This window comes from Gallinula chloropus (assembly GCF_964237585.1).
Source record: "Gallinula chloropus genome assembly, chromosome: 3".
Lineage (NCBI taxonomy): Eukaryota > Metazoa > Chordata > Aves > Gruiformes > Rallidae > Gallinula > Gallinula chloropus.
This window is the reverse complement of record NC_140087.1, coordinates 41346856-41371663: the sequence shown is the minus strand read 5'-3', so window position 1 is coordinate 41371663 and position 24808 is coordinate 41346856. Positions and strand designations below refer to the sequence as shown.

The following is a 24808-nucleotide window of genomic DNA, read 5'->3' as shown; positions in this document are numbered from 1 at the left end:
ACAGCACTGGCCTGTGCTGCACCATGAAACATGCCCCCCCTCCAGCCCCACTTAACTTGCCTTCCCCTGGGAGGGAGGAAATTTGGCTCAAAACCCAAGGCTGCTCCCTAGTCAGGCTCTAAAACATTTTGTAACAGCTTTAGTCTTGCCATCCTGAGGAAGATTTACAATAAGCCCTTCCTTAATGTTTGGTTTCACTTGGCCTTTGGAGCTAAGGTCAGGATCAGAGAGTAGGTAAATAGGCTGGTCCAACTTGTGAATGCCCAGCTGCCTTGTCCTCCAAGTCCACCTTGGCAGCTAAACAACAGTTTATCAAAGCATTTCTTTTTTCTGTGCCTCTTTTCAAAGCCATTAAGGAAAAGGCCTGCACTGAAAGTAAAGCACTGCAACTATTCCCCAGTGCCATATGTATCACACACACAGTACGGATCTGCACTGTGGTGTTTTCTGAATCAAATGCATTACATCTGGGATACAGGAGGGCTTCCCTCAAAATTTCTGGGGAAGAAACAATAATTTAACAGCTCTGTAAATCCCAAGCTTGCTTTGGGACACAGTTTCTTGTTCCAGTGGTCCATTACTCTTTCTGCTAGACATGTGTTTTTTTGGTTGTTGTGGATTCTATTAGATGAAACAGCCAGTAGGCACTAGAAATCTTTCCACTTATAAATACTAAAGGATGTGAGCAGGTCACTTTTTGGGTGTTTAGTCGGCTAAGTTATTTGTACTGAGCTTTTCTGGCCTTCTGTTGTAAGGAAGTTAATTTTTCCTGATCTCCAACTATTCTTGCATCTCTTTTCCCAAAACCTTGTCTACGTCATCTTTATGGGGACAGCAGAGTTGGCAGTACTCAGTGTTGTCAGGGCTGTGTGCAGATGGCAGTGCTGTATTACTGCTCTTTAACATTGCCTATCTAAGTGGGGGAAAGGGCCTGGTCCACCAACCAGCTGCTGGTCTGGGAACTCATGTTACTAAAAATGAGGGAGTATGCTGTGAGCCAAACTCATCGGACAATAGCTAAGAACAAGCAGGCCTCACTGCTTGTCCTTACAGAATCCTGGTTCTCTTAAATTTCAAGTCATGGATGATGAGAGTATTAAAGAAAATGTTATCATTGCTGGAAGAGCACAGAAAGGGTAAGATGTATGCGACCCCCAAGGAGCAGAAGCAGTTTGCCTGGCTATCTCTAACCTGATCCCTGCAACACCAACTCTCATTGAAGTGTCTCATGGCAAACTGCAGCTGTTTTCCGTGTGAAGCGGGGAGAGAAACACCATGCAGGGAGGCAGGAGGTAAGCCCTGTGCCCAAGTCCTGGCTTAGCCCAACCACCCTCGCTGTGAGGCTGAATCCTGCCTGCAGAGCCGTGCCAGGCCTTGGCTCCTGGGACTCACCCTGCGGCTGCTCCAACAGGGAAGCCTGAGACTGGGTGCAAAGCTCTGGGTTTTGGGAGTGAGACGATACACTTAAAATCTTGAACCTACTTGGCAAGATGTCCCAGCAGGGCTTCCTTCGGTGTTTCAGTCTCATTGTCAGAGAAGTAGTAAATCTGAGGTTGTTTTTCTTCCCTTTGTGAATTAGATTGTCACTGTGGAAAGGTTCCTTAATTTCCCATTTCTCCAGTAAGATCTATGGTGTGTCCCCTAGCTGCGACTCTGAGCGCTTTAATACAGTCTCCCCCTCTCTCTCCTTAGTATTCCAGTACGGCTGCTTATTATTATAAACTATTTGTTCAACTTTGCAGGCGACAGTCAGAACAAATAGCCTAGTGATGTATTGACTTTGCGTGTGTCTTTGACAATGCCCCAACACCCCCTTCCCCAAGACAGCTCTTCCAGACAAGAAAGCAAGGCGAGAAAGACTGACTGCCATGCATGAGAAGAACTCGGATGTTTCCATACTCTGCCCCAGATGCTCTTTTCCCAGGCCTCATGTTCAAGGCTTCATTGGAAATTGGAGAGAAATGCTTTACTGTGGCTGCTGGCTTGGCTGCTGTTCATGCTCAGAAAGATTTTCCTATATTCTTGGGCTCCTTTTTTTTTTTCTTTTCTTTTTTTTTTTTTTTAATATCTCTCCAGAAATGTGTATTATCCTCCTTAACAGGGCAGAAAAATATCCACATGTGCATAATATTTGAGAGCTTCTTTGTAGCATATGTTAATCTCTGAGACTAAAAAAAAATCTCTTGGTCCCAGTCTCATTTTTTAATAGGATAGTGAACTAAGAGGATACATGAGGATTATTCTAATCCCACCCTGGAGCTCTCTCCAGCACTTTTGCCTATCTGGGACCGATTACTGAACTGCCTTCACTAGTGCTCTAGAAAAGATGTGCTTATCTTGATTTAACAAGTCATGATTGCAAAAGCTTGAGCTGTCACGCTTTGAAAGAACAGCTTAGCTAATTGATTGTGAAAAGAAATATTAGGCTGGAGTTAAACCCCCTTTGGGGTGCTGGCCTTGCCTCACTTTCTTCTTTGGTCCCTTGAGAACTGTTTGTATACTCTGTGTGTGTGTGTGTGTGTGTGTGTTGTGTGTGTGTGTCAAACGCAACCAACTACTCCTCCAAAGCACATGTGATGCACTGCTAGAGGGGAGCTGCTTCCTTGTGTTGCAGCTCTCTTTTGCTTTGGCAGAGGTTTTGGCACACAAAGACTAGGTGCTTCTCTTCATACTCCTCTAACTCTTGAGGGCTGGGGCCTTAGGGAGAACACAGGCAGGAAAAGGGCTTATTTCTGGTTGGATTTGTGTTTGCAGGTCATAGGAGACCTGTCAGCCTAGAGGTCCTAACAAGCATGTGTGAAAGTGCTCCTTGGGGGGACACCAGAATCACTCTCCTGCCTCTCGTCATTTCATTATGGCAATGAGGGTGTGTGCACGACTTTGACCTCGGATGCTGCTATAGATGGTGTGGTGTCACAGGCCCCTTCCCTTGACACTTCTTCAGGGGTGAGGAACAGAAGGAGGCCAACAGGATTCAGTCACAGCGAGACTGGCTGAGCCAAGCCAGGACTCGAGTGCAGGCTTTACCTATCTGTATAGCTCAGGGCTTGGTATTTCTTTCCCTTTCCCACTGAAAATAGCTACTGTTTGCCGTGAGAGTGTAGCCTTGGATGCATCTTTAGACTGCTTCCAGAAGGCATCACAGAATTTCCCAAGCAGAGGAATCACTGCTGTCAACAGCACAATAATAGCCACACACATGGTCTCTCATTTCCCCGCCTCCCTCCCCATTGCCCCCCCCCGGTGACATTTCTAAAATCTTGTATGCTGCACAGAATACAAGCAGACATGGGGTTAATTAAAAACAGGCTTGGTTTTATTTGAAAGTTTTCTATCCACAGATAAAAGGCAGCTGATACATTGCATAGTACACCTTTTTTTTTACTTTATTTTTTTTTTAGTATGCTTATTATTCTGCATGTCTGAGAAAAGGAATGAGTACTGGCTCTCACTTCCCGCAACAAACAGTGAAGTTAATGGAGTAATAAATTAAAGTAGTAGTAGTAGTCCACGCTATGTATAAAGTAAATCTTAACAGATACAAATATGACACGAACGATGACTGATTCCGTCTCCCCGATCCCCAGGAGTTCAGTGTCGTCCCAGAGTGGTTGCACGAGCCGAGTTTTTATTAGAAGGCAGCGAGGGGCTGAAGCTGGGAAACACTTTTGTGTCGCAATGTGCTCTCTCTTCTGTCCACCTGAACTCCTGAGGGTTTCCAGGAGCGCTTTCTGGCTGGCGGCCGTGCCCAGGCAGCCTGGCTCCCTGTGCCGAGCCGTGTTTCCCAGGGAAGCCTGGGGCAGTCCTGTGCATGGGCTGAATGTCAGTGCCAGAGGCTGCTGCTGGTGCTTGTTCATCCACCTTGAACTGGAGACAAAGGTCTTGCTCCTTTGGCCAGAGGTGATTCAGAAATCTATGCTTTGGAGGGAGGTATTGAACAGGGACTGTCCAGAAAAGCTTGGAGAAAGAAATGTGTCAAACAGCAGGAGCAGTGAGAAATCTCCTTTCAAGAGTGGGGATGGGAACCAAGGAGCAGAGTCAATACAAGGTGAAGATCCAAGAGCCTACTGCACCACAGATACTGACCCATATGCTATACAATGAGAAAAGTCAACCATGTTCTGAATTATGGGTTTATAATTCCACCCTGAGGATCTGAAGACTACAGAACCCACTTGAGCTCTGCTCCCCTGGTCTGACAACCATACACTCCTGGTTCCAATTAAAATCCTGTTGTGTGCCTCAGCTGCCTGGCACTTTTTCCCCCTCCCCCACCGCACCCCCCCATGTTCTTAACATTGAGGTAGAAGTTTCAACTAGTATTAAAACACATAAAGAAAATGAATGCAATCTTAGTGGTCTAGTAGTCCAGTGACCTTTGAAATTTGCAAAGACTTTTTCACAATGTGGCTATAAACTGTGTAGCAAAAGTAGCAGAAAAAAAAAGTCATTCTTAACAATGTCAGAAAAATAGTATTAAAATTTAAGTACAGTATTGCAAGACAGTTTTACTTCACCTATGGCCTTAAAAAAATAGATTTTTTTAAAATTCACCTTCTACAACAAATGGCAGAAGAAAACATTATTTTTTTGTGTGACAGCAGAGATACTTGTATAACAATGTAAGAGTACATGAGGAATTTCTAAAGGTGTTAATGAGAAATTCCTAAAAGCATTAACTGTTTTGAACAATGACCTAAATACAGGTCACGTATACTAGTTGACTTCGGTTGAACATTGTTTTTATTTCCTATAAAAATACACGTTTAAGTATGTGTATAATATATACACACACATACGTGTGTCCATTGCAAAAAAACCCTGCATTCACTCTGAAGTTTATGAGGAAGATCAAAGTAATAGAATTACAGTAATAAACTCTATAAGGAGACTTAAATGACTTATTGTTCATACAATACTTAAATATAAGGAACATAAATCACCAACAGTAATAATTATATGTTTTTTGTGCTTTACAGCTCTATAATACTAAAACAAGTTTGTATTAATACTTAAATGAGAAGAGTTAGACTACTGCTGCAGAGGCTGCTCTTAGTTACCTCCACGGTCCTTAACACCATCGAGTAAACGAGGTCCAAATTTCAGCTGAAAGAATTTGGTTAGCTTGAATTTCATCCTATTGATTTAATTATTGTCAGGAATGTGAAAATACATTCAGTGCAAGAAAGCTGTTAAAGCCAAAGGAAAAAAAAAAGAGACATTATTCTTACAGCTATTTCTCAAGAAATACTAGATGTTCCAGCTTTAACACTACATTTTTAAATCAGAGGGAAACAAAATATAAATAATCCACCAGTAAAGAAGACAGATACTGTTTACCAGGCTTCAAGGAGAACATTTCACCGACATTAAAGGAAACTTTGCAGACTCCCTTGAAATGTATCAATTTGTAATCTACACATTTACAGGGGCTGCTCTGCTCTGAAAGCTGTTTCCCAATCTGTGCCAAAACATGTGAGGCTGTGTGGAATACTTCTGATGATAGACCTCCAGGCTCTGTTTCTCCATAATTGATTTAGTTATTAGTTATGCAGGGAGAGGAGAGATCCCTGAGGCTTGGTAAAACAGTATTCAGTTACTAAAAGCAGCCCTTTGTGAATTAATGTCATCCTACCAGCTCTTTCTGCTCATTATTCCTTCAAGTCTTGTTTTCCTGGACACCAGCTGTCACAGAGAAAGTCTCCAGCCTTTTCTTCTCCTGCCTCCCTGGCTGCCTGAAGCTGCACCAGCACGGTCTGGAGTGTCTCCTTCACCACCTGGATCTCCCTCTGCAGAGACTGTGCAAGCTTTATTAAGGAATAAATCTATAGGTGATTGGCAGTCCCCTTTCTCCTTCCAAGTTATTAAATAAATTCTTGTTCTGCTGCTCACAACAGATGGCCATGGCTATCTAATTGTAGCTTCAAGTTCTTCCAAATTGTTTGGATTAAATATTAATACATTTCTCACACTTGCTTAAAAAAAAAAAAAAAAGAAAAAGAAATCCAAGCAGGCAAACTGAAGTTCTCAAGTAGCATTATTTAGCACTTGGAAAAAAAGGGAGGGGATGGGGGATATTGCTTGGATACCGTTCTCGTGGGAAGGAAGGAGATGAGGAACTTGTACCACGGAGCCAGCAGCACTAGCCACAGGTTCCCTGATGGATGGAGGGTGGGTTTTTAAGCTGGAGACACAGACCTGGGTAGACCAGACCCCTGGTAAAGGCAACAGGGTAGCAGGAGCGCTTCAAGACGCAAGCCGAGTGACCCCAGGTTGTGTGGCAGCAGCGAGCTACGCAAGGCAGGGTGGGAATCCAGGTAAGTAGTGTAATTAGCTTATAGCAGAGAAAGTGTTTCTGCTCTACTTCCCTCCCAAAGGCTTTAATCTTAGCTGAATTATCAGTATAATTATAGCACAGAAAACACAAATACGCAGCAATCCAAGGCTTCATGGTGAATGCTTTGAAGAAGCTGAAAAGCAGAGCGATCAGCAGTAACAAGGTCGCGCTGTTGTGCATTGAAAGGAAAAAGGCTCCCTGGAAAGCATCTGATAACTCATAAAAATACCTCTTTGGTTGAAAGGAGAGTCTTCCACATTTTGCTTGCCATCGTTTAATTCAGGTTTCCTGCAAGGACCTCTGGGTTCTGTTTCTCAAAAGACCTTCTGCTTCCCTCCTTCCCCACACGACAGCAGGAAGGTGTCAGGTAGTGGCAACAAGAACATGAGGGTGCAGCAGAAACAGACTGGCAGCTGAAGGCTGAAGGTAGGACCCGCATGGAGGTAGTGGCAACTGAGACAGGCAGAAGTTTTTAAATAGGTGGGCTTCCTAGGCAGGAGAGCTTTTTGTTCTGATTAGTCTTTCCCGGGAATAAGCAGTTTGCACTATCAATACATCAGCCTTTCTGCTGATAAACGTAATCTTACATCAGTGAGATGACCCACTGATTAATCAAGTGCAAGAACCAGGCACAGTGCAATGGGACACCTGATCTTACCTTCTCTTCCATAGGTTGTGCTACGTGGAGAGCAAACCAAGCACAGAGACTGCCGAAGCTCTAGACCAATGACCAAGTCTACGTGAAGAAGCCCTAGGAGTCACCCCATGCACGCTGACAGGTATAGCTGAAGGGCAAGGACCCCAACAGGCAAACCCCAGTGGGTCAAGAGACAGGTTAAGTTGATTTTAGCAGTAAGTCATCAAATGATCTTCAAGAGAACCAGAAACTTGGCTCAAGGGAAATGAAATGGGCTGACACTGAAACACCCCAATTTCAAAAATACAATGCAGAGGAAGGGTAACGCACAAGGACAAGCTGTATCCTTTACAGAGCTCATCCGTGATGAGATGTTGTTTTACTTGACTCGAAGTCAATGCAACATCAAGGAAAAAAGGCACCCTCAGGTTACCTGACTGCAAAAAGTGAGTGGCTACTTCTGAAAAACTGCAACGAGAGAGGAACATGGGAAAGTTCTACACATCTGAAGCTGGTGTTTCAGGTAATCAGTCTTGCCCTTGAAAAACCTTTTGGCTGCTTTTGATTCTGTCATCAGTTCCTCAAAACTTCATCTTTATGTATTTACATACATTTACTACAATGTCTTAACTCTTAATACGTTCAACAGGAGTATTCAGGCACACTACTCCTTTCTAGACCGCTCCTTTAACCTGAAAGGATACTGTGTCTGATTACAAGTAACTGCAGCATACACAAAACTTCTATCCCAAGATCCCAAAGCACCGTACAAGGGCAAATTAATTATGCTTCGATTCGTCTCTGAAGTTAGAAACGTTATTATCCTCTTGTAAGGAGTCCTGGGCTGTCCACCACTTTGCAATTTAAACATGATGCTCTACTGAAATCCTAACTGGTAAGAAAGAAATGTTTCCATTTATAAACACTGTGAAGCCTCTGAAATTTAATTACTTGTGATGTGCAGTCTTTGACTACATGATGTTATCCCAAGTGATTACAAAATTCTTTTCAGGTAGAGCAAAATTGGAACCTTTCACTGCCAGCAGATCAGAAATCTTGAAGGACTGAGGAAAATCAAGTTGTCAGGGAAAGAATGTCTTAACCAACATGATAGATAGAGCAACAAGAAAGATGACTGTATGGTCTACCTACAGCAAGTTTCAATAACTTCATAAATAATACCAGAACAAGCCATAGACTCGTAACTGTTACATGAGCCTTTATGGCTAGGCAAAATACCCAGTACAAGGCTGAGCACAGAATCTCTGTCCACGTCCAGAGGTTATGTCTGGATAAACAGCTTCACCCATTTTAAAAATGAAAAGAACCCTTAGTTTTGCATGGGTCCATGTGCAAATGGCTTCAGGCTTAAATTCTCTACCCGGTGCTGCAAATATGGAGTGAGTATCAAAGGCAGGAGTCAAACCAAGTTTCACCTAGGACCATTTTCTAGTCCTGCTGTCTTCCTGTGGGAAGCTGTCAGAATCTCTCCAGTGTCTCATCGGCAGTCAGTTGAAGCCCCTGGGGATGGTTTCTCACAGACACAATCTATATTCTGCAGGGATGATGCCGCTCTAATGTTGTCTTGGTTGCAGACACCTATTTGACTTCCTCTATCTCTCTCTCTTAAACTCAACCGTCATGACAGGGTCCATGATTTACACGGAGATAAAAAGCCAGTCTGTCTAATTACTGTAGAGTTACTTAATTTTGGTGAAAAAAAACAGGCTCATCGCTGTATCTTCTGCTCTCTTAGTAAAGATGATGAAGGAAAAGAGATCAAAGGCTAAGATTACAAACCAGTTGCCTTCCTACAAGCAAAGTTAGAAAGCAAGAGTATATTGTAGGATAAAAAGGCCTTGGAAGGACAGCCAATGACTACCGTAGGGCTGATGTAAGGGAGGGCCTAGGAAATTCTGGAGAATAACAGCAGTTGTTTTGGACATCTGAAGAGGATGATTTGAAGAACAGAAATAATGAGAAAAAGGATGTTTTGGTGGTTTTTTTTCATCATTTAAAGCTGGTCAACTACCCTTCCCTAATAGCGGAACATTTCAGTGGCTGGAGACAGAAGCTCAGATAGATGTCCCATAACGTAGCCACACATTTCTCCTGACCTCAGGCACTAGACTAGTACACACAGGGGGGCCAACCAGCTGGAATGCAGCTCTGCAGAAAAGGACCTTGAGGTCATGGTGGACACCAAGCTGGTCATAAACCAGCAATGCATCTTGTGGTAAAGGTGGCCAACAGCATCCTGAGGTGGATCAAGCAAAGCACTGACAGCAGGTGGAGGGAGCTGATCCTTCCACTCCACTCAGCAATGGTGAGGTCCCACCTGGAGTGCAGGGTCCAGTTCTGGTCTCCACAGTACAAGAAAGATATGGACTTACTGGAGCAAGTCCAGCACAGGGCTGGTTTAATGGCCTGGAGTAGCTGCCATATGGAGAGATGCTGAGACAGCTGGGACTGTTCAACCTGGAGAACAGAAGGCTCAGGGAGATCTTACCAATGCTGTATAAATATGTGATGAGTGGGAACAAAGAAGAGAGAGCCAGACTTTTGTCACAGTATCCACTGACATAGCAAGATGCAACAGGCAAAAATTCTAAACTGGGAATTTGAATCTGAATGCCAGAAAATGTTTGGGGTTTTTTTTTTTACTGTGAGGGTGGTCATACACTGGAATATGTTTCATGGAGAGGTTGTGGAGTCTTCATCCTTAGAGATATTCAAAACCTGACTGCATGTGCTCCTGGGCAACCTGGTCTAGGTGACTCTGCTTTATCAGGCACTTGGACCAGATGATCTTAGGAAGTCACTTCCAACTGAACAGTTCTGTGACTCTGTGTGCTACATACCAAAGGACCAGCAAAGAGGCAAGACAATTCAACATTTATTTTGAATGACCTGGGTTTTGGCCTTTTAGAAGCACATTCTTGGGAGTAAAGGAATGCAGCTCTGCAGAGTAAGTTCCTGCTGCTCCTATATGAGGCCTGTGTGTTCTCACAGCAAGTCAGCAAAATGGCCTTTGGAAGTCCATTGCTTATTTCTTACAAAATACAGGGGTGCTTGTGGTTGTGGACCCTGAATCATTTTCCATTCCCCCCTCCATTCCTGCTTTCCTCCTTCCAGCCATAAATGTGGTTCTACAAATGAACACCCACACAAAAAACAAAGTACCACCCCCTCAAAAATACTCGATAAGAAGAACCCAACAGAACAACTGCAACACTTTAAAAAATTGATCACTTCAGTGATCTGGATATCAGATCTGTCTTCAGAACACTTGTTCCAGCACAAAATGGAAGACAAAGAAACAGCAGCACATGGATGGAAATGCACTGACCTACCTCCAGCACAGCACGAACAAGAAAGGTGGAACCATCTTCTTTCAATGTGACACACACCACGAACACCCCACCATCCTGTCATCCAAATTCTGGCACCCCAAAATTTCTTACACATTCACTCCAGGTGAGATCCCTCAGTGAGGTACTGTCAGGGCTAAAGTCTACACTCTTGATTCTGTCAAAAACTTATGCCAAATGTAAAGCAAGGTGTGTACAAGTGGCCACCACGTGCTAAAGGTGAAGGGTTAGCCAAGTGACCTGCAATGCCCAGTGAACATTTAAGCACCAAATTCTATTTGCAAAGTAACTCCTTAAAATGCCCACTCCAGGGCAAGGCATGGAGATTGCTTTTATAATAATAGTCCAGCCAGGTTCTCGTCCAACAAAAGCATTTTCACCAGGATGAAGTGTTACAGGCATTCAAATTGTCTATCAAAATGTAACTGCTAATTAAGAACAAAAATGACTGTGAAATTGCAATATAGGCTCCATCTAATTTTACTGGGAATTCCAGGCCTTTACTGTCAGGAAAGTGACACCTCTCATCAGCTCTGCAGACACCAGAATGAATCACCTCTCTTCCTTTGGTTTTTACGATTAATGCTGCGGACTGTTTTCATACACTCACCAGTGAGTAACTGTAATTGAATGTTTTGTGGGTTTGTTTGGTTACACTACACAGAATTCAGTATTTATGTCATAGTGCTACAGAGGAGCTCTCCCTTCTCACCCCACCCCCCATGCTATTTGATGGCTTTTATACAAAAATACAGTTTAATATTCGCTGTGAAAGGCTTCAATAATAAATGACAATCCCAAGTGCGTCTGGGCATATACTGAGGACCAAGAAATATCACTGGGTTTCTCCTTTGTTCAGGTCGTGCTGGCAATTACGACAAGCAGCATGGTTGATTTAAGAGTTCTATGCCATCAAAACGTAGAATGAAAAACAATGACATCTGGGACTTTTCTTCTAATACAAACTTAATTATTAATCAAAGCTATGACACACACTAAACATTGGCAAATGGCTTGAGAGCATCAGGAATTTATTTTTCTCAGTGGGGTCTTTAAAAGCCTTTTAATAATCAGACAACAGGACTAATTTACATCTGTGCAGCCCCCAGTTAGATCTCTGACCTAATAGCTGTTTGGAACATTCACGTGTAAGGCAGGTTTTTGGAGGATGAGGGGAAAGGGCAAAAATAACCAGCGAACAAGAGTTTGAAAAACTTATCCTGCTTTCACTACAGTTCCAGATCTTTAATCTCCTGCTCTCACAGCTATACAGATTCTTTTTGTCCAATATTCAGGATAAGAAATTGTTTTATTTAAACCCAAATAAAATACCAAGCATACAATAGAATTTATGATTAATAGGTGGATTTTCTACTGAGTCCAAATTACTGGCACCAATCTCAGTGCCAGTTCCTGCAATATAGGCAAGTTACCAATAAGTGAAAGTTTATTTTATAGGCACTGAGCAGTTTTTATTAAAAAAAACCCCAACCAAATCCAATCTACAGGTCTGTAGCACTGTGGTAGCTATTTTTCTCATTCCTTTTTGAAGTACAGCACAGCGATTACGCATGCCAGATGGTAACATTTTATGCACATTGATCCGGACTACCTCTGAAATAGCAACTGAATGTCAATGAGGGGTGGCTGAAATGCTGAACTGCTTCTCTCTGTGTCCCTATGTTTTAAACATGGTTTCTTATTTTGCGACTGATGGTCTTGCTAGAAGGGACCAGGATATCACACAGCGTGCACTTCTGTATTTAGATAACGTGAGCTGAATTTCACTGATAGAGAAAAATCAGATCTGTATCAGGCAATTGTGGCTTAGAGCGAGCCTAATCTTCACTTCAGCTCTCCTCAAACTTTCGACAGCTAGATTTTGGGTTTCTAACTAACTCTCACAGTTTCAACAGCTACAAAGAAATATACACACTCCATAGAAAGTACAAATACTATTATTTTTGATATTGGTAGCTTATTTTCATCAGGAATAAAAAAAAAAAAGCCATTTTCCAGCTTATTTCACCTTAGTAAACTGTAATTATGATCAAAGCTGACTGCCCGGCTTGACTCTGTACTTAAGTCTACTGCAAAGAACCCCTCAGTGTTGTTCTATTAGAGTCAATGAGAAAAGCTAATTTGAGAGCAAGTATACAAAAGGGAGGAAGGAATTTGAAGCTCTGCACACACAGAAGGTACATACACACCTATATAGGTCTCAAAAGAATGCTGACAAACAGCATCGGGGAAACACAACTGCAACTGAGCACGTGTGCTGTAAATATAATTAAAAGAATATTGCAAACTGGCCTGTGGTAAATACAAGAAAATAATCTTTCAGAACACTGAAACACTTAGAAAAGAAAGATTTTAAGCAGCAACAAATTAGTAACTGGATTTCTCCCCTCTGATGTACACCCCCAGCACACACTCCCTTCAAGAAACCAAGTTTCTAGAATAAGAACTTTGCAATCAACAGGCAATAGGTGCCAAATCACCTAAAACACAGCAAGATTTCCACACACTCTATTTATTATCTTTTCTCTAAACTGTCTCTTGCAGGATTGCCTGCCTCAGCTTAGGAGGAACTGAAGGCTTCCTAGCACCATCATCATCCCAACTCACCTTTAGGAGTTTGTAAGTAAGGCCTCTTCTGCTAATCTCTCCGACCTGAATTTATTCATCTCTCTTCATTCTTCTGTGGCCTGTCATCTCTTCTCCACTCTAACCTAACCAACTAAGAGCTACCACCTTCCTCAGATGTACCAGTTCTTACTCTCTTTTCCCTTTCTTAGAAGAGGAAAATCTGTTTTGTGATAAGCTTTTCTATGAAAGTTACAAATGAAACAATACTGTGCTCTTAAATTTTGAAAAATGTCCACAGATGTAGGTCCACCAAATGCCTCGAAGATGAAGCAATCTTCAATCAGATACTGAATGACAGACGAAGTGCAGAAAGAGATAAGGGTGCTTTATAAGACAAGATCTCATCTGGTTACTTGCACTGGAGTGTTAGAGGCAGATTAAATTGCATAGGATGCCACATGATGCATCTGCTGGCCATTTAAAAAAAAAAACAACAAAAACCCAAATGACGTGACTTTATGCACAGTGTGAGTCAATGATGTAGCATTTAAATAAATCACATTGGGAAAGGCAGGTTGCATGGATGCTTTTATCTGTGCAGCTCTTGATACACTAGGTATTTACTTCTATGAGTGTTACAAACAAAAGGGTTTTAACAGCAGAATAAAGGCTTTTCAGTGCCTAATCTCAAGTTACAAAGAACTAAATACTGTTTAAATCAATTAAAGCTGGATCAACCCACAGTGAAAACGCGCTGTAGGAAAACTTGCCGCTACAACAGAAACGCCCACTTCAGCAAGACAATCAATTCTCCCCTTCTTAATGTGTTTCATCTCCAGTAAACACCAGTACCCCACAGGAATCTGAACGGCAAGTATTTCTCACGCATACTTACGCTGACCGATATGTATCTATAGCTGCACCGAAAAGGATATGAATAACTCCTTCATCAACTCTGCAAACGGAAGTTTGCAGTTGATCTTCCAGATGCACCAATTTCTCACTTATTGCTTCACATTTTTCCCCCAACTCTGCGGAAAATATGAAGAACTCCTACAGGAAGTTGAAAAGAAAACATGTTTGCCGCGTACTGCACTTTTCTGTATCAAATCTGCATGAAATTACGGGGAAAATAAAATATTAGCAAGGGGATATGATACTTTGTAGTGCTAAGACATAGCCCAAAAGCAAAATCCCACTAGAGAAACATAAAGTTGTTATTATATAATAATTTGGTGAGTTACATGAAATGGAACCAGCTTGTGGCCTCAGTCTATTTCCCAGCAGAAAAATGTTATGATCTCACTTTCATCAGAGGATTAAAGGGGTGTGAAGGGCTCTCCCTCTTCCCTCTTGTCTCACCACAACAGGTGGAGGGAAATCTCATGCTGACTACACCCTTTAGGTTCCTAAATTTTGAGTTGCTCATGTAAATATGTTTTAGTCTCTTAGGTCATTTAAATACTTCAATCAGCATCACTTTCAGCATCTCTTATAAACACAAACGTATGTACTGTTTTGAGGAAAACTCTGGCTAGAATACTTAGGGACTTTGCTCAAGTGATCAGAGAAAATGCATCAAAGTCTTTGCAATGACAAGATGAAGCCACACATTTTTTTACTATGTTAGCATGATACCAGACTGAATTTTCAAAAATAATGGTTCTTTTGTTACAACATATACAGTCAGAGACTTACTCTGTTTTTAAACTGCACATTTTAAACCAGTTGCAAAGTTCTTCCCATAAGTTTGTTTGCTTTCAGATGCATTACACAAGGGTAACTTGTATCTTTCATATTTTCTATTGACTATTACTTTGAGAAATGACCCAAATAAGCAGCAAATCTGAGGTGGGAGAGATCAACCAATTCGTACAGCACTGTGACAAGCCTCTCCTCTCCCTCCCAAAACATCATGGTGCTGTGCTGTCTACAGTGAATGACAGGGTTTATCTGTAAGGAAAAGATAGATGATGGTACTGAGGATAAAGCTCTGCTGGAGCCACGTTGAAAACACCAGAGTTGTCCATCAGCTGGAATACAGAAAAATGGATTTTCTCTAGACCTAAGTATACGCACTCCTCTGTACAGACAGCTGCACATGTGGCCATGCACAATTTTCAGACAGTTTTTGTCCTTTAGAAAAGTGCTCGGAGCCCTTCACACTGGTCTGTTGCTGTAATAGCAGGCATCAGTGGCTGTTTAAGGGAAATAAAGCCTTCAATCAGAGGCCTTCCAAAGAAATCATGCTAACACTTGTTGGAACACCGCCCACTGTGAAACAATCCATTTTTTGGTAAACACATTTACCAGACCTCAGTTCTATGCTATCCTTTCGCTTTGCGTCACACAGTGTAGACACAGTGTCAAATGTCAGGAGAGCTCTGGTTGCTGGCATGTCCTCTGCTGCAGCGCCGAGCTCTGACCTTTCTGCCTTCCTAGGTCTTCTGCCAGACATGGCTATTCAGCAGATCGCACGGGTTCACAACCAGCTGCAGCTCAAACCCTGGGTGAGTGAGCTGGAGAGAACTTCTACTGCAAACACCCACAGCTCAGTGACAGCAAAGCGCAACCTGAGAACCAGTTGTCTGAGTCCTTGGCTCCATGGACAAGACCCCAGCAGCCATTTTTCGTGACAACTGTATTGCTCCAACTACCATTTCACAGGAACCAGAATGAGTGGTTTCTCTCAAACTATCTGCCTTGCAAGATAACAGAACCCTCAGAGGCAGGGTCACGTTTTGTGCCTTGGCTCTTGCCTCACGAGGGGCTTAATCCTGCAAGCATCTGTGGGGCATTTAGACTAGGCCTCCCATCCTCCAAATCTGTGGGGCATTTCAACTAGGGCTCCCAGCCTCCAAAGGCTGGAAGGGCCCGTAGAGTCCTGATCTCAAAGCAGCCTCTCTGACAAACTGGACGCTGTGCTTAGGTGGGCTCCTCATTCAATAAACCATCTGGACACTCTCCCTGCAAGGGCAGCCCCTCAGTCAGTAGCCACCGTGATAAACAGGATACTGCCCTTATACAATAAGGAACAGTGACAGGCAAGTGGGGCCCTGTGGAGACAAAGCGCCTTCTTGCTAAAATCCTGTGTAAGGCCACTGAACAGGGTCTCTGATCCATCAGCCCTGTTGGGGGCATTAAATGACATGGGACCCACTTCCCCACAAACTCATTTCCAGAACATTCTACAACTCAACCCTGACTCTGCACAAGACATGCCTGGCCTCCACAGAAGGGTGGGGACAGGTGGCATAAAAGATGCAGAATCGGGACACCTGGTGCGCACTCAACATCAAAGTACTATAACTTCATGACCATCTATGCTGGATCCCTGGGTGGTGATATCTTCTTCATTTTTCCTCTTTCTCAATCTCTCTCTCAACTTCTAACCTTACTCTCCACACATAATAGTTTCCAGTTTTGCTAAATTCTACTAATTGTAATCCATTGCTCCCTATATGTAGTGTGGTGTGATTTTGTTTGCAAGCTCTATAATTGTACTCGCTTTTGTTGTGCTTTGCTTGGACCTCCTGGGTAATTGCTGTCATTCCCCAGCACTACGCAGAGAGTTATAGAAGCTCATCTCCCCAGTGTGGTTGTTAAGAGATTAACTAGGAGAGGGTTAACCGGGCCCCTGGGGCAAGCAGAAAGGGTTAACTTTACATGTACCCATCTGCTGGGACACGACAAATAGGTCCGAGAGGAGGACTGGGTCCAGCCGCACCCAGACTCCTCTCAGAGAAGGAGTTTAGAAAGCAAGGGGGTCCAGTCTGAGTCTCTCTCTTTCACCCACCTGGTGGGACGTGACAACAACCAAACAGCAGAATCCACAGCAGCACCCCACAGAATTCATAGACGTAAAAGCAACCCATTGTTTTTAAAATGGGAACAGGGGAGGAGAAGGTACACGTTCTCCCTACAGCAATTAGGAACGTCCTTTTCTCAAGACCAGGGACAGAAGTCTTCCATCAAGCTGCTAAATCATTATTCAGTACACCAGCAAGGTTCCATATGCTGTTGGGGAGTGGACTAACCCAGGCAATTTATATCAATAGGAAGTTTTTAGGGATTTATTCTGTGACACACACAAGAACAGATGACAGTTGCTTGAAGGAACTTGGGTCTCAGGCTGGAAGAGTCAGTAAACTGTAAAAACCTAGTACTCCGAAAGCACATCTAAAATGATGACCAGCTAGTAGCTTCTACCCCTTTGCAATTCCAGGCATGTCTTCAATGGTGCACATGTCTCAACTAAACATCCTTAGAAATATGAGCACATTGGTTTTGACTCACTGGCTTTAATTCCCTTGTCAACTACATTCTTAAATTCCAACTTAAAGTAAAATGTCCGTTTTATCTCATGTGAAAAAAATATAACTTATTTCTCCTGAATGATCACATTCTGAGTACATAATGAACTGTCTAAAAATGTAACAAAAATCTTGATTACTTCAAAAATTAAGACAAATGAGCAATGAATACTAGGAAAACATGCTCAATGTAGAATTGTTACAACAATATAGGAAAGCAAGGAAATTTGAATAAGGAAAAATCAGATCAAACTTGTTCGTGTCTCCATAAAGCTAAGGGCTGTTTTCTATTAATCATAAACTCTTAGCAGGTATTTCACCACTCAGTCCCTCTTTAATATAGCAAAAGTAGTGTCCAGATGAACTGGTTTTGCACCTAACATGACACAGCTGCCTTTTTACTTGAAATGAGAAGACCCTCCATAGTTCACATAAGCAGAAACACACTTACAGGCGCGCCGTGAAAAACGCAGGAAGGTCGTCATATAAATGATGGTTTTCTAGAACATGCATCTATGGCCTTGTTTATTTTGGCTTGGAAGGATGTGGTCATGCTGAGAACGCTAACTTTATTTTAACATCAAGAGGAGTTATAAATGAGATGGAAAAAAGTACGCTGCTCTCAAAAATAACTCTAAATATTCAACCAATTCCACAGCTTCTGCCCCAGGGCCTTGCTTCAAAAAAGTTTGATAACCCAGAGAAGGAGCAAGGGAAGATTTCTCTTCGTGCCTTTCATGCCTAGCAACGTCACCAGTAACATTTTTATTTGACATTTGTCTATGTAGGCAGGGAAACCGCTGTCAGTTCCACACAAACTATTCAGAACAGCTCCCGGTTGGAAAGTGGCACTTTACACTGATCAACAATATTTCCGAGAGGAGAGTGGACTCTGCCTCCAGCTCAACATATTAATAAAACACAATTCATCCAAGCTTGTAGGTTATGTCAATGCTACAAGCTACTGTAAGTCTTAAGACTCCTTTGGTTATTTTTGCACTAACAGCGCTTTTAGGAAGCAGCTAGGAGAGACTGCCGGAGTCAGGAGAGAGCTGAGATGCAATATTGCTTTATGGATTTTTCCGTGAACAGGGGATGTAACTGGCTGGAATTTATCCCACCTTTCTCCCCTCCCTCCTCCCAGAAAATCCTTAAGCAGGTGAAAGCAGCACAAACATGGGTGTGATTTGCTTTTCAAGGTGAAAGTCTTCAGCTTTCTCACGCAAAGTAGAAATTCTCATTCTCTCCCAGAGATGTTCGAGTCTGACACAGGAAGAAGAGACAGTGTTCCAGCTGATGCACAGCTGGAGCATCAGCATAATGAATTAAGAACAGAGGGGGTGGCTCCCACTTTTGTGCTTTGCATTTCACGTTACCCTTTTACAAGTCATTTCAGTCACCTGTGAGCAACAACATTACTTAAGGAAAATGTCTGATCAGCTTTTCCAGTGCAAACACCTTCCATATGCTCTTGGATCTGGTTCAGCAATTTTATATAGAAGAATCAGTATTGCAGTAGCTAGATTAATCTATTGGGGATTAGAGCCCCTATTAGAGTCTTTGGTGGTTGTGCTGAGAAGCAGGATTCCCAGATATATCCTTAAAATTCATTCTTCCTACAGGGGAACTTTTGTAAAAAGGTGTTGCCTTACTTACAACTAACAATATCATAACCCCAGCAAGAGAAAAGCTTTAGAAGACCTTATGAAGAACATCAAGGCCAGATTTCTTTCACCTGTACTAAATCCCTTCTGTTTTATAATAGTTAAAATAATTCAAAATAACATAAATAACAACTCCAAAAAGTTGCCCATGCAGACAGACACTTCACATTATGGTACACGGCTAGAACAGCAACTTACTGTTGGGAGAAGTGCTGCAGGCTTACCCTCACCCCCTGCAGAAGTTAATAGGAACTGAGTACTTGGAACTCCAGAATGTCAGGCCAGGGCACCTCTGAAATAATTTCTAGGAACAAAGTGCAACTATCCATATGCTCATCCTGTTTGAGCAGATGCCTCAGTCATGTACAGACTGAGCACCCGTGCTGTCCAGTTATGAGCTACGCAGCCACAGAGTGTCCAAAGTGCAGGTGGAAGAAGCAGTTGTTCCTGCTCTGCATCCCAGACTTCCTGCCCTGTGTGGGCAGCTGCTGTAGATGAAGGCAGCAAAGTGACTGCTAAGAACAGGCCTCATCTCTTACTCAGAAAATAATGTGTGGTACTCTACTCCTTTCTTTTATTCAGCCTTTTCCCATCTTCTACAGTGTGAGGTACCCAGACCAGCCCTGTCGTCCTCTGGAGGCTTTGACATTCTCAGCTAAGCACAGTAATTATTTCTGTCTTATAACTGACATTCCCATTAATGAGGCTGCAAATGACATTTGCCCTTTCTTGCAACAGGATGAAGGTAACGAATCCCACTCTATTTGTAGTCCACTATAACCCTAGATTTTGCTTCGGCACTATTGTCACCTTAGCTGCTATTTACCATCTGTATACATAAATCCAACTTTTTTTTCTTCCTCAAATGTAATTTGCACCTGTCTTTTAACATATCCCATCTTATTGATTTCAGGCTATTCTTTCAATCTATCAAGAGCATTTGGAATTCTAATCCTAATTGAAATTATGTTGACTGGCACATAAACTCCTGGCCTACCTCCTTTTTAAAGGCAAATACCAAGTCTGCCTTTTACTGATTCCCTAGGGCTTCAGGCTTCCTCCAGGAGTTTTCAAAGAAGCTTGTTAATGGTTTGGAGATTGTTTTTCTTGGCTCCTATGCACTCAGAAGAAATTTCATCAGTCTAGCCTGACTTGAGTACATCTCACTTGCTTTAGGATCCTCTACTGCGGTCATCACTTGCTAACTTGTAGTGAATACTAAGAGCACAGTTTGTCATTTTTAGAAAGACTTAAAGCAAAGAAATTAAGGAAGAAAAATCCTCTGCCCTCTGGCTCTCATTTCACTGTTTTCTTGTTCACCTTTCTCGTTAGAAGCCACATGTCCGTTCTTTCACCCATCCTTTACAGCTTATCCCTGACCTCCCCTGCCACTTTGCACACCTTTAGTTTGCGGTAGCTCGGTGTGTTCAGTGCTCTTGCTGGTTCACCCTGACACTGTGCAGTACCCTTTAAGGCTCATCCTTAGGAAGACTTTTGTCCTTTCCTTTTTAGAATTCTTGAGGGCCACTGAAGAGTTGCTGACATAGACACGCAGTCTCTCGCTGTGTTTGCTCTTTCCTGCACAAGAAGTGGTGCTGTACTATAAGCATGAAGTCTTCTGAAGGGTACCAAAGTTCATCTGCTGATTCCTTCTCCTACAGATTTTGTCCCATGGAAACTCACCTGTTGTTTCCTCGATTTTGCATAGGTGAGGTTTTTCTGTCATGGAGGTGCTTATCTGCTTTTCTCAGAAGGTTGTTTCCCAACTACTTTTGCCCTTGCCACCTTCCCCTTGCAGGCTCCTAGGCTTGTTCCATCAGCCGGTTTACGTGCATTTAGGTGACTGCAGCACTACAACACTCTCCTCAGTTTCTCATATGCAACAATTCAAGCATAAAGCTTCCCAGACAGCTGTTTTATAACTGTGACCTACCTCTTCCCCACTGTCACATGCTTTGCCCACATTCCCTTTGCTTGCCCTGATCCCCTTTCCCCCTCCACAGGAATACACCACCCCATGGGACTGCTAAATGACTCATCAAAATTACAGCCCGACTGGCAATTCTTCCCCTCACACATCTTCCATTGCAGCTATGGAGGAGTGTCCTTGGAAAAGCATCTACACAGAAACAGAGCTTTCCACTGCCTTCCAGCACCCTGCTGTGGTCTGGGTGACAGCAGTCTTCCCAATTTCAACTCTAATAGACTGAAGATCTTCCCTGAGTGCAGACTTCTTAAAATGAGTGTGCACTGGGACAATTCCAGTTCCTGCTGTGGGAGGATGAGGCTACTTACTGACTACCAATAAAAAATCACAATGAGCCAGGACTTGGAAAAGAAACAAAAGCACCAAACAGTTTTCTAGTGTCTGCACCCTGCTGTGCTAGGAGTCAGCATAGCTGGGTATCACTTATAGGTGGTTCCCAGCATTGTTCACCCTCATCTTTGCTCCCGAGTCACTAAGATGCAACAGTGTGGAATAACTAACAGGGTCCTCTCCTGCAGGCAGTGGGGAGACTGATGAGAGTGGATTGGGGAACTAAAGCATCAAAGGAACATATAGGCAAAGCCTTGACATATTACAGGGTGCTGACAGTTTCAGAGAGCTTTTATAGTGTTGCCTACAAGTCAACATCAACCCAGCTGTGACAGTGTGGTAGAGCCTGGCTTTTTAGCAGATTTCCATTTCCTTTACTTATATCGCTGCTCTCTATTCACTTTATGCACTTTTCTTCCTCAAAACTTCAAGAGGGCAAAAGTTCCTCTGCTTGTGTGGACTCTAAGATACTAAGCTCTTAGTGAATACTTCTATAGCAGCAGCTTTCTATACTTTTAAGCTCTGGTGCATTTGTTAACCCAGCACACACATCACACTCATATGCTCATGGCATCTCTCCCTCTAAGCAAAAGAACAGCTTCAGTCAAAGGCTGGGCTGTCCCAGAGCAGATCACTGCTGGACACAAGCAGGCAGTTGTGCTCTCCTTTGCTCTGATCTAGATGATCCACAATATTTGGTTTCCAGCAAGTATTCTGCTGCCTTGGCAGCTGTCACTACCAACGTACCCTCAAGGATTTTGCCCTGTTGGCAGTAGGGCTTTTTGCTACCGCCATCCCATGGGACTACCTGCCCCTGCTTCAGGTCATCTGTGGACGCAAGCACCTGCACAGTTTTGCTTTCATTCACAAAGTTCACTGATAGCCTTTCTTAAGGCTATTTGCATTTTCTGCAAAGTTCACCTTCACTCTCAAGGCTTCCTGTTTTTATTTATGCTGAGCTCACGCACAGCCAAGCAGCCTATCCCAGGCACGCTCACGTGTCACAGTCTCCTTGTACACAAGGTCAACAATCTGCGCCTGGTCTTGCAGTTGCATTATCTTTCTCGGAGCATTTCAGCTTCTCCACAGTCTTTGGATTCGTTGGTGGGAATCCAAAGAAATGCCTCGTCTGAGTAGTTATCCCAACCTGCGTTCTATTTATTTATTTATTTATCTATTCAACGTTTGCTTGGCTGAGCACTTGTCACTTGAACTTGACAGGTGGCACGTGTGTTGTTGCAGAAGGTGAACTGGGGGTTACTTACCCATGTAAATAATTTGCTGGCTGGACACAATGCTTGGATACTAAATTTCCCTAATACATAAGTTGCAACCCAAGGCACACCATTATACAAATGGACCTGACTACATCGGTACAGCTCTCAGGACCAGCATAACTCCCCCTACATATATATTGCCTAAACCCTTAGTTTGTGTGCAGATTTCTGTACCTAAGCAGATTTTTCTCATCACTTATTCTCACAGTAAATGCATCTCATGTTACTCAATTGTCCCAGACTTTCTTAAATATATTAGATTTCTTAAATATATTAGATATATTCTGCTGCAGTGTGCTTTTCTACTTCAAAAGTAAATTCAAAGGTACCTTCATCAGTACACAACGAGTAAAGCATCATGATTTTGTTCTATTCCTAATTATCATTACAGTGCTACACTGAGGTTGGTTAAATATTATTGGTCCTACTTTTCCCCAACGCATTCACCCAAACATTGGTATATATAAAAGCACTAGCACAGGATTTAACCATAAACTCCCTGAAATACGTAACAAATTTGCTGTTTCTTCAATGGGGAAAAAAGGAACGGGCTCACTCTGGTTGTGCCTGTGTTGCTTTTCTTAGACGCTTCCAGAGTCTCTGGCAATTCTTACCCAAAGGTAACACTACAAAAACAAGTGTCATTAGTTCTAATTGAGACCCAGAGGCGTCTGTACAATATCACCACTTTATACTGCCTAGAAAACACTTACCTCAGATAAATGACCCTCTGCTCCAAATGAAATGTCCTCCATAACCTGCTAGAGATAAATTATTAAGCATACAGTAGATACATGCTACATAAACAGTAAGATTTCAATGGAACTTATAGCACATTAAAAAGTTATATAAGCTGAACAATTACATCAGTTTACCCCCCCCACATGAAACATTTCAGTTCCGTTTATAATGGAGCAGTGGCAGGCACCCAATATTTAAAGCTGAATTTGAATACATTTTATTAAAGCCTGCCTTTGGCTTCCCAGTTAAAACCCGCAAGGAATACTGCTTCTATAACTGAAGGTCTAACTACAGATCGAAACAGACTCTTCTATCTCGCTCTTATGGACCTATTTTTTTTGGCACACCCTGTAAGTGATTTTGGGCAGGAGAAATGAGAGACCACACTGATGTTTTGTATTGGGAACATGGGATAAGTATAGTTAGTTCCTCTTACAAATTTTGCCTTGTCTTAAAGTCTGCAAGAAATTAGCCAACATTGCATTCATTGGCTGAGGAGCAAAGCAGCTTCATGTTAATATTATTGGAAAATCATTAATACTTATCACACATAACAGCATTGATAATCTTTAAACTGAGATAGGGATATTCCACTGGTGGGGTAATACTTAATATCACAGGTATGCACATATATACATATGTGTGTGTATATATATATATAAATAAAATAAAGTACAAAATCATTACTCTGACATAAGATCGTTATTTTTATGGGGTATTATTTTCAGTAATCTATCGGAAAAGAGGTTGCTTAGACTTCTTTTACCTAATTTTCTGATTTTCATTCTACTGCACAATACTCTTAAGCATTAAGTGTACCGGGATGCTACAATCTCCAGCTCAAGAGTTAGCATTTTTGCCAGGAGATACTACCCAACAGTATCACAGGCAGCTAAGGGGCATCCTCCTGCACAGCAACGTGTGTGTGACTGCACAACAATGATCTGATCACTGTGTTCAAGCCAGCTGCCTGTTGTCCCAGAAATCCTTTCCAGCTTGGATTAAAACAAAAAACACTCAAACACTGACTTTCACTGATGCTTAATGCTGACATTTAAAATGAAGATTAAATTTAAAGTTTCCAAATTATTTTTGAAGCTCTACAAATACAATGTTTAATTAAAACTCAAATGAATGTACAGTTTATTTAGCTTTCTAAAGGCTCTGTCCTTTACACACTGCACATTTAACTCCTAGACCACAGGCTATCTTGATGCAATCTCTAATGAGTTACAGCCTGCTGACAGAGGCTTTCTTGGTACTGCTAAATTCTGAAAAATGTAGTGTTGTATCCTGTGATGGCTTCTTTTTAATGACAGACACCACATTAAATATTAATCACTATTTCTTTCATGATTGTCCACTTAGTATCACTTAGAACATTAATGACCTTTAAAAAAGTGAATCAAAAAAAGCCTTGCAATTATAGACCATCTTCCCAAGACCAGAATGTTCTACAAAAGACCCTGAAACACTGGCCCATATGGCAAAACCAAAGTATGCAGAGGTGAGGAAAAGATAGCAGCCCTTACTCTTATCCCTGGTCTCTGCTTCTTTTACAG

General features: G+C 42.3%; 1 protein-coding gene across 1 annotated transcript in view; it reads right to left on the bottom strand.

Annotated features, from left to right (window-relative positions):
- Positions 1 to 5651: 5651 nt before the first annotated feature.
- DISC1 (DISC1 scaffold protein) overlaps positions 5652 to 24808 on the bottom strand; it is a gene marked incomplete at its 3' end in the record, with an annotated part of 185823 nt that continues 166666 nt past the window's right edge. The window contains exons 11-13 of the mRNA XM_084261835.1: positions 23219 to 23263; positions 13877 to 13987; positions 5652 to 5807 (exon numbers count right to left, since the gene is read on the bottom strand). Of these exons, the coding sequence (XP_084117961.1) occupies positions 5652 to 5807; positions 13877 to 13987; positions 23219 to 23263 (312 nt within the window). The remainder of the gene's footprint in view (positions 5808 to 13876; positions 13988 to 23218; positions 23264 to 24808) is intronic.